Source organism: Odocoileus virginianus, unplaced genomic scaffold, assembly GCF_023699985.2.
Source record: "Odocoileus virginianus isolate 20LAN1187 ecotype Illinois unplaced genomic scaffold, Ovbor_1.2 Unplaced_Scaffold_19, whole genome shotgun sequence".
Lineage (NCBI taxonomy): Eukaryota > Metazoa > Chordata > Mammalia > Artiodactyla > Cervidae > Odocoileus > Odocoileus virginianus.
The window spans coordinates 70,444-81,396 of record NW_027224281.1 but is presented as its reverse complement, the minus strand read 5'-3'; the positions used below and the strand labels follow the sequence as shown (position 1 = coordinate 81,396).

At 37.6% G+C, this 10,953-nt stretch overlaps 1 protein-coding gene across 1 annotated transcript; it reads right to left on the bottom strand.

Annotated features, from left to right (window-relative positions):
• Window positions 1–4,824: 4,824 nt before the first annotated feature.
• LOC110147732 (olfactory receptor 8B12-like) lies at window positions 4,825–5,834 on the bottom strand. The gene has a single exon (XM_070462991.1). The coding sequence runs from the start codon at window positions 5,758–5,760 to the stop codon at window positions 4,825–4,827; it is 936 nt and encodes a 311-aa protein (XP_070319092.1). The 5' UTR covers window positions 5,761–5,834.
• Window positions 5,835–10,953: the final 5,119 nt, after the last annotated feature.

Here is a 10,953-nt window from a genome sequence, read left to right as displayed (position 1 = left end):
AAGATAGATGTACAATAGCTTTTCACTGTGAACTTTCTAAGGGAAGTGAGTGAAGAGAATAATTTAAGCTATGTTTAAATAATCAGGATGATTACTTTTTTAGTTAAACAATGATTTATTTATTTTTGGTACCACTGAGTCTTCACTGCTGTGTGCAGGCTTTGCTAGTTGTGGCCAGCGGGGGCTCCTCTCTACCTACAGTGCTTGGGGCTCATTGTGGTGGCTCCTCTTGTTTCAGAGCATGGACTATAGGGTGCTCAGGCTTCATTTGTTGTGAGTCACAGGCTCTAGATGGCAGGCTCATGTACATGAGCTTCGTTGCCCCACGGCATGTGGAATCTTCCTGGACCAGGGACTGGAACCCACGTCCCCTATGTTAGCAGGCAGATTCGTAACCACTGGAACACCAGGGAAGTCCAAGATGACTGCCTTTTAGGAGTTATATATAGCCTTACTAGTACAACTGTCTGGCAGAGAGTAGACATATTATAAAGGTATTAATCTTCTATCGGGAGTTCAAATTGGAATGAATCCACTGGTAAAGAAATATCAAATTCAAAACATCATGCTGTTTGATGCCTGTGGAGAACCTATCCTGAGGAAATCGCCATAAATCTAGCCAAAGGTTTTTACACAGTGGTGTTAGTCACAGTATTACCTATACTAGTAAAACATTGGAGGATTTGAAACTGGAAAAAAAACGTTATAAAGCATGATACAAAATTTCTAAATACAGTCATACAATGAAATAATATGCAGCAAAACTATAAAGAATAATAAGGAAAATTCTTGTTACATTAACACATGGAGACATTTTCTAACATAAAATATAAAGTATAATTCTACTGAAAGAAAATGCTTCAGTAGAATTATGCTTTTCCTTATGGAGATCCTATATGTATTTTATTAGACTTATTCTTAGGCACTTTTTTATTTTAATGCTGTTGTAAATGATACTATGTTTTTAATTTTATTGGTTTTGAATTTGAAATGGTTCATTACTGACATATATGAAATCAATTTACATTTGTATCTAACCTTGTATCTTGCAACCTTGTTATAATTGCTATCTAGCTCCAAGAGTTTTTTCATCAGTACATTGGGATTTTCTACATAGGCGATTTTGTCAGCTGAAAACAGAGAGTTTTATTTCTTCCTTACCATATTTAAAAGACGCTTACTCCTTGGAAGAAAAGTTATGACCAACCTAGATAGCATATTAAAAAGCAGAGACATTACTTTGCCAACAAAGGTCCATCTGGTCAAGGCTATAGTTTTTCCAGTGGTCATGTATGGATGTGAGAGTTGGACTGTGAAGAAAGCTGAACGCTGAAAAATTGATGCTTTTGAACTGTGGTGTTGGAGAAGACTCTTGAGAGTCCCTTGGACTGCAAGGAGATCCAACCAGTCCATCCTGAAGGAGATCAGTCCTGGATGTTCATTGGAAGGACTGACGCTGAAACTCCAATACTTTGGCCACCTCATGCGAAGAGTTGACTCATTGGAAAAGACCCTGATGCTGGGAGGGATTGGGGGCAGGAGGAGAAGGGGACAACAGAGGATGAGATGGCTGGATGGTGTCACTGACTCAATGGGCATGAGTTTGAGTAAACTCCGGGAGTTGGTGATGGACAGGGAGGCCTGGCGTGCTGCGATTCATGGGGTCACAAAGAGTCGGACAGGACTGAGTGACTGAACTGAACTGAACTGAACCAATCTGTGTTCCTTTTTTCCCTATGTTATCGCACTATCTAGGACTTCCAGCATGATGTTGAATAGAATTGGTGAGAAGAGACAACTTTGCTTTGTTCCAATCTTAAGGGTTTTCTCTGAATCTGATTTTCTGGGAGAGAATATAGAAAGTCAGTATTATTTCTTTCTGAAACATTTGATAGAATTCACTAGTGAAACCCTTTGGGCCTGATAATATTTTTGTTTCTTAGCAAGAATCTCTCCATGTGGTCCCATAAAAGCATTGTCACATGATCATCAAACAGATCCATAAAAAGCCTATACAATTTAAAGAGGAGATATGACCTTTTCCATAAATGATCCAGAAGCAATTTAATGACTTGAGAAGATACATATATTCTTAATGTTTGTGTGTGTGTCAGTCGCTCAGTCGTGTCTGACTCTGCAACCCCATGGACTGTAGCTCTCCAGGCTCCTCTGTCCAAGGGATTCTCCAGGCAAGAGTACTGGAGTGGATTGTCATTTCCTTCTGCATCTTAATGTATAATATCATGAAAAAGTAAACTTACTCCCTCACATCATACATTATAAATAATATATAAATATTAAAAGGAAAACAATAAAGCTTTCAAAGAAAAACAGAAGAATATATTTGTAATTTTGTAATAAACAATGATTAAGCAGGGTACTGCACTAATAGTATGAGAAATGAACATTTATTAAAATTAAAAGTTCTATTACCATAAAACACCAGTAAGAATAACCACTGAATGGCTAAGGCACAGGCTGAGCAAAAATAACAGCAATCTGTATGTCTGAACAAGAACCCATATCTAGAATATGCTTTCTTGAAGTTCAAATTAGTAAGGAAATGACCAACAAACTATTTTTATGTGGGCAAAAGACTTGAACAGGCACTTTAAAAAGGTGATATCTAAATTCTAAAGAATATATTAAGAAGTGCTCAACACAATTATCTATTGGAGAAATGACAAAAGAAGGCTCAAGTGATGGTGCACTACACACCCAAAAGTGTGGTTAAGATGAAAAGAACTGAAAATAGCAAATGCTCAGAAGAAAGAGGAACATCCTTACCTCAAAACCATTGGGGGTGCACAGCAGTTTAAATATTTTGGAAGACAGCTTATTAGTACTTAAGAAGCATAAAGTATGCCCATCCTGTGGCCCAGTAACCTGCATCAAGCTATAGAACCAAGATAAATCAGAGTAAATTTCAAAGAAACTACGTGCTCAAGGATGTTCATAGCAGTTGTATTAATAATATGCAGAGACTGAAAATATGCTTAATGTCCATTAAGAGGATAACTGAAAAAGAAACTGCTCTATTTCAATACAATGGAATACTAAACAGCAGTAGCCAAGAACAAAAAATACCTAAACATACATTATAAATGAATTTCACACTACACTTTGTGTTGAGAAAAAGCCAGAATTTTTTTTTAAAGTAAATGCAGTATTGACATTTATATGATGCTCAAGAACAAGCAAAATGTAATGATAACGGTAAGAATAGTAGATATTTCCAGAAAGAGAATAGATAGTAATATTCACTGGGAAGGGGCAGGCAAGAATATTCTTAAGTGGTAAAAATCTTCCCTATGCTATCTTGGTATAGGTAGTGGTTACATAGCCTTATATATGTGAAAAAATTGAGCATGTAAAATTTGTGCACTTTGCAGTATATAACTTACACTTTAAAAGGAGGTGGTGTTATTTTTTTTACTTAACAATATTGTACTAATTCTCCATCACCCCCACTGCACTGTCAAACCATAAATATCCTGAATTCAGCTGTCAAAGGGCAAAACTAAAGGTGCATTTATCCAAATTTTCACTTTTTTCTAATGGAAGAGAACTTTTATAAGAAAAGTTAAAATGTCAGAATATCTCACGAACAGGTCACATACCTAGTAATGTGCTCAGACCATAGCAAATATTCTTCTGTGTCTTTATTTAAAGCTGTACCTCCATTTGCCCAATGCTATGAATATATTAATATGACCTGTCTTAAGACCACCATCTGTTTCCCTTTTGCCCTACTAGTAATAGATCATAGCTATATGCAATGCCTCAAAATACAATGTCATCTACCTTCTTAATAACTGGTTGTTTAGTTTGTTGCATGAGTGCATACATGCTCAGTTGTGTCTGACTCTTTATGACCCCATCTACTGCAGCCAACCAGGCTCTTCTGCCCATCAGATTTTCTAGGCGAGGATACTGGAGTGGGTTGCCATTTCCTCCTCCAGGTTTCTTGGTCGTTACTGCTCTAATGACTCACTTCCACCCAAAGCTATTACTCATTTGCATCATTCAGACCCTTGAAGTGAGGCTCCAAATTCTGTCATATTAGTCAGGAAATAATGAGTAAAGCTTGTAGCCAACATGTTTAACTCTCTTAAATCTGTATATCCCTCCATTAGAAGGTCTAATAAGTTGATATATCTATAGAACTCTGTATACCACCTCAGCAGGCACTATGCTTGATTCTATATGGAACTTTATTTCCTACCCCAAAATATTAAAACATTTTTTATCATTTTGTCAAGACAAAATCGCCACATTTTTCACTTCCAACATTCTTACAAAAACAATGTTCCAAAAATGAACCATTGAAAAGTTGCATGACATCACTGTAAATAGAATGAGGTTTCCTTAAATGCAAAAATAAAAATCTTTGAAATGAAAATCTGCCAGAGAAAAGATGGATCAACAAAGCATGACTAAAGGAAAGCAGAGCAAAGTATATGCAAACTGAAGGGCCTAGATTCCAATCCCAGCTCTAGCACTATGTACATGAATGTCCATGGGCCACCTCAAAATATTTACATGAGTCTCCAGTGCATAATGTATCATATGAGGGGCTAGATTAAATCATTCTTTAGACCTGTTAAAGAGTAACCCTCTATGACTGTGGAAACTGTTTTCATAAAACAAAGACTGATTGGAATAGATAGGCTAGAGTAAGGAGCAGAGAAATACAATGCTTACAGGCAAGTTAAAACTTTTCTCTAAATATAGAAGAGAAAGCACCAGCTGGCATTTGTTTTCTTCACTGAAAAACAATTTTTTTTAACTGATAAGCAAAGCTTTGGAGTTTCTTTGTCATTTTCAAGAGAAGATTTTTATGCTCAAGGTTTTCTTCAGGGCAACTTTAACATCCTTATTCCTCAGGCTATAGATTAACGGGTTGAGCATGGGCACCACAGCAGTATAGAATACAGAGGACACTTTCCCCTGATCAAGGGGTAAAATAGAAGGTGGTTTGAGGTACATAAAAGCTCCTGACCCAAAGAAAAGAGAAACCACAATTATATGGGAACTGCATGTACTAAAGGCTTTGGATCTGCCCTCAATGGAGCTGATGTGGAGAATGTTAGAAAGAATAAAACCATAAGAGATAAAAATGGTCACAATGGGCACCCCAATGCCAATAGTCACAACAATAAAGACCACCAGCAAATTTATGTAAGAACTGTTACAGGAAAGCTCAAGGAGGGGAATGATGTCACACATATAGTGATTAACAAGGTTGTCACCACAGAAGGTCATAAACATTATGTTTCCCATATGAGCCACTGCTCCAAACACTCCCATCCCGTAGACTCCCAACAAAAGGAGTAAACACACCTGAGGAGACATGGTGACCGTGTACACCAGTGGCTTACAGATGGCAACATAGCGGTCATATGCCATCGCTGACAGGATGTAAGATTCAGAAAAGACAAAAAAACAGAAGAAAAAAAATTGAGTCATACACCCTGCATAGGAAATGATGTTCTTCTCTGAGACAAAACCCATCAGCATTTTAGGGGTGAGGGTAGTGGAGTAACTAAAATCTATGAAGGAGAGGTTAAAGAGGAAAAAGTACATGGGAATATGAAGGTGAGAATTCAGTCCAATCAAAGTTATCAAGCCCAGGTTCCCCACTACGGTGACCACATAGAAACTTAGAAACAGGAAGAAGAGGGGGATCTTGAGTTGTGCCTGGTCTGTTAAGCCTGTGAGGATGAACTCTATCACAGAGGAGGTGTTATCTGCAGCCATTCTCCTCTAGGAGGATCTGTGAGGGAAAAAGAAAGTCACTAAACAAAACAGAGGCAACATATTTTGAAAGTTACTGGAAGTCGTGAAGGTGAGATGGAAAAGAAAAGAAAAAAGGAACACTTACTGAGCTTTAACTGGGAGCTTTCAAACTGTGGTGCTGAAGAAGACTCTTGAGAGTCCCTTGGACAGTAAGGAGATCAAGCCAGTCAATCCTAAAGGAAATCAACCTTGAATAGTCATTGAAAGGACTGAAATGGAAGCTGAAGCTCTAATACTTTGGCCACCTGGTGCAAAGAGCCAACTCATTGGAAAAAGGCTGTGATGCTGGTAAACATTGAAGGCAGGAGGAGAAAGGGATGACAGAAGATGAGATGGTTGAATGACATCACTGATTCAATGGAAATGAGTCTGAGCAAACTCCGGGCTATAGTGAAGTAGAGGGAAGCCTGGCATACTGCAATTCATGGGGTCGCAAAGAGTTGGACATGACAATGACTGAAAAACAGCAACTGTGAGATAGGCACGGTTCTACGTTCTACGTGGCATGATCAGTTCAGTTCAGTTGCTCAGTCATGTCCAACTCTTTGTGACCCCATGGACTGCAGCATGCCAGGCTTCCCTGTCCATCACCAACTCCTGGAGCTTGCTCAAACTCATGTCCATCGAGTCAGTGAGGCCATTCAACCATCTCATCCTCTGTCGTGTGTGGTCTTATGGCTATCCCCATATGACAGATGAAGACATTGGACTTAAGTGATTTGCACAAGTCCCAGTATTCCTAAGTTGTGACAAAAGGTGAACTAGGTGGTTTGGCTCAGACTGTGAGCTTGTAACCTCTCTGCCACAGGACAGACCAGGTCAGGCAGGCACTTACCCTCCTGCTTGGAGTCACAGTGCTGAGCTCTGCTGGCTCTCATCCACCTCTTTCACGGAGACTCAAATGCCCTGTGGAAAGAAGGTGAAAACTCGGGGCTCAGATGCCTCTGCTTCTCCACTTTAATGATCAAAACCTCTAGTTTATCTTGCTTCTCTTGCTGAGTAGAAGGACATGGTCTCTGACTGTGCCTTTGCCCCAAGCCTCCTGTCCATGCTCCAAGGATGAAGCAACATCCTTTCCTTATACCCATGGATAACAGGAGACTGAAGACTTTTATTCTGGATCAGATATCTCAGTTGACTTCATTACAAGAGACTCCCTTGGGATCACATCTCCAGAGACCACCTTCCCAGGGAAGAAAAAATGTTTACTTACATCTCTGACAGTGCTTGACAAGGCTTTTAATGACCTTTTACTCAAGTTGCATTCTTTTAAACAAATTAAGAGCAAAGCCAGGTGGCATTGGTGATAAAGAACCCACATGCCAACATCAGAAACGTAAGAAATGCAGGTTCGATCCCTGGGTGGGGAAGATCCCCTGGAGGAGGAAATAGCAACCCACTCCAATATTCTTGCCTGGAGAATTCCATGGGCAGAGGAGCCTGGCAGGCTACAGTCCTTGGGCTCGCACAGAGTCAGGAACAACTGAAGCGACTTAGAATGCAAGAACAAAACAGTGTGAAAAAGTAATTCTTGCTACCTGGTATTGAACACTTACCGTGTACCAGACACTATCTGACCCAGAACCCTGCTACAGATACCAAGCATCTAAAGCAATACACAAATCATTTTAATTTGTTTATTCCTCACAACAACTTTATGCATTAGACCTATTCATCTCTACTTTAAAAGTGAGGAGCACACACTGCTAGAAGGTTCCAGAATCTTGAGTCAAAACCACAGCCTGTCCAACTCCAGATTTCTTGTTCTTAACCACTGGGATACACTACCTCCCTGTAAGTGACAACAAAATCTCTGAAGCAGCAATTTTACTTTCTAGGATCTCATGAGATTCTTTATAGATAACAACAAGTACTTACATAATTTCAGTGGGGAATGTAGAAAGTGTTAGAGCTAAGGAGGGTAAAATTAGGTGTTTTGGACTTCAGAGATGGATATTCTTATTTCAGTCACCTCTAAAATATAGGAAGAATTATTTGCACCTTCTCCAAGCTTAAACCTAAAGACACTTTCTCTGATTTCTCTCCACTACTTGATCATGCAGTTTAAGCTTGATTATTAAAAGCAAATATTTGTGAAATAACTAATAGCAACTTTTGTCAAGACCTAAAAGCAGAGAACAGTCTCTGCAGCCAATCTGTCAGATAAAGGGGAGTTGAAAGATTTTGAACAAAAACAGCATTCACTCAGCAAGTACTTACTGAATATATATATGTATATATATATATATATACTGTCTCTGAAGCCCTCTAAGACCTGGAGATTCTTCAGTGAAAAAGCAAAACCAAAAAAGGATTCTTGCCCTCTTGGAGCTTTCATTCAAATTGCAGAAGATAAAAAAATACATGAAAGAAAGAGGTAAAAAGTAACATGAGAATTGTGAGGAAGAAAAGGAAAGTAAGGGAATGGAATAGAAAAGAAAAAGGCTACAGATTTCAACTTTAAATAGATAAATCTGACATTTTAGTGATAATTTGAAAGACACCTAAAAAACTTCTCTTGATACGAACAGTTACTCTAACGAAACATGATGTGTTCATGGTTTAATGTAGCACCTTTCCAACCAAGGCATCATGCTTATGACCTGCACTTTAAATGCAGTATTTTAACCCAGATTGCTGGCTGTGAGGGAGAAAATCCTGATCATAGTAACAGGATAGAGGGGCTAGAGACCTTGCTGCAGTTTCAGACAATGACAATCACACAATGTAGATTTTTAACTGAAACTAATATAAAGCCTAAAATTTAGTACCAATTTGCATTCTATATGCTTTGCCAGGGACTTTTAAATATTAGAAATGGTAGATTTTCTATCCAAAAAAATAAATTTCTACTGGGGAAATTTGCAGATTAGTTATATTTGGGGTCCAAGTTAAAGGCTAGAATCCTCTTAGGGAAGTTATGAAATCAAAACATAAAAGCAGAAGTCCACTTTTCTCCAAGCAAGTCCAACTAAAACCATTGTGAGTATTGATATATGTGTACATATATAGATGAAGACTTGCTGAGACAGCAGTGATGGGGTCTCGTCCATCTTATTTACACTGAGAATTGTCCACAGCCCAGAGTGACTCAGAAGAACCCCAGTCCCTGTTCTCAATCCCACTTCACTTGTTTAAGAAATACAGAAAATAATCCATTATCAAGAAGTAAAAATAAGCACCAAAAATAAGCTTTTCTTAAGACTCAAGGGCAAAGAAGACCTTAGGGGTTCATTAAACGTTCACTTTCCTCTAGGAATTTTAGAGAGTTCTTGCAGGCATGATGCAACACTAGGAAAAATTCTTCTGAGGTTTTTGTAACTTCAGAGACAGTTTCCATGGGAATTTTATTTTAAATGCATCAAGGTTTTATTTCAAGTGAATCAGTACTTCTCTAAAGTCATTTTCGCCATTCACTTGCTCCAGTACAAGCAGAGAGAAACATAGAAATAAATATTCTTGATTAAGTTACTTTTGTCACGCAACTCCTTTCCACAACTTGAATCTCTATATAATACATTCCTTGTCAATCTGCTGCTAATGCTAAAATATTATATAAGACATGGATTATAGCATACTCACTCAGAGAATGTCTGTACAATACACACATTCATTAAACCTCAAATGTAAAGAAATATTGTGAAAGCTGTTCACTTAGAGGAACTGGAATATCTTTAAAAGATAGAAATTAGTAAAACTTAGAAAAGAAGAAACAGAAGTCTGAATAGTATTAAATCTATTAAAGCATTTAATTTGTTATGAAAATCCTTCCTACAAAGGAAATTCCAGGCTTTAATACTGGATTCTTCCAAACATTTAAGGACAATGGATAGATTAACAGTTACACAGAAGAAGTAAATTGGAATGCAAGAGTTCAATTTATTTAAATTCATTTTCATTTCTCCTTCTTCCCTTTGGATGCACAGAAAGTCGTTAATTCTCACAGAAACAGTCATTAATTCTCACGTTAATTCTCACACATTAATTCTCAAAAAAGACAGAGAAATTCTCTCTCTTTTTTTTCTTTTATTTTTTGACTTCTGTGAATTCATGAATTCAAGAAATATTTACTAAGCCTTTGACTGTTCTGTCCTTAAATATTTCTGCCTGTGGGAAGACCCAGAGGGATCGGGTGGAGAGGGAGGTGGGAGGGGGGACTGGGATGGGGAATACATGTAAATCCATGGCTAATTCATTTCAATGTATGACAAAAACTACTGTAATGATGTAAAGTAATTAGCCTCCAACTAATAAAAATAAATGGAAAAAAAATTTTAAAAAAAAATATTTCTGCCTGGAACAGTTAGTTCACTATTCCTCTGTGATCAGAGTATCCTAATTTGTATTTTGACCCCTTTCTCGCAAGCTCTGTTTCTCCATTGCCAATTTTTTTTTTTACTTACCATTTCCTTTTGAAGATTTTTGCCAACATTTTATCATCTAGTCTAAAATCTAGCTTCTTATCCTCTCCACTCCTTATTTCTCCATTTCTGCTATCCTGCTCGTGGTTCCCGGGTTCAAATTTTTAGTCAGTTTTAATTTGTGCTTCTTTCTTCTCTTTCCTTCTCTTCCAAACCATAGAGATACTAAATCCTGTTCTTCCACGATCTTATCTCTTACCACAATTTTTGCAGTGATTTGTTCTTAGTTTCTAAAATTTAATTACACAGTAGTCAGAGAATATACTCCGTATGCTTTCAGTTCTTCCAAACTTGTTGAAGCTAGTTTAATGTCCCAGCATATGGTTGATCTTGGTGAGTTGTCCATTGACACTTGAAAAAATTCTGTATTCTGTTGTTGAGTGGAATGTTGCATGAATGTCATTTTGTTCCTGTCATTTGATAGCTATTCATGTCTTCTTCTCTATAATGATTTTTTCTCTATTTGATTTATCAATTACTGAAAGGGGAGTATTGAACCTCCAACTTTAACTCTGAATTTTTCTGCATCTCCTTTCCATTCTGTCAGTATTTGCTTTATGTATTTGAAGGTCTGTTATTAGGTGGTGTTAAATGTGTTCTGTATAATACATTTAGAATTACGTGTTCTTATTGCTTTACTCTTGAATTAATGTGAAATATACTCATGATGTTTGTTGATATTTCAAGTCCTAAAGCATACTGTATCAGAAATGTATTGTTCTTTCAGATTTCT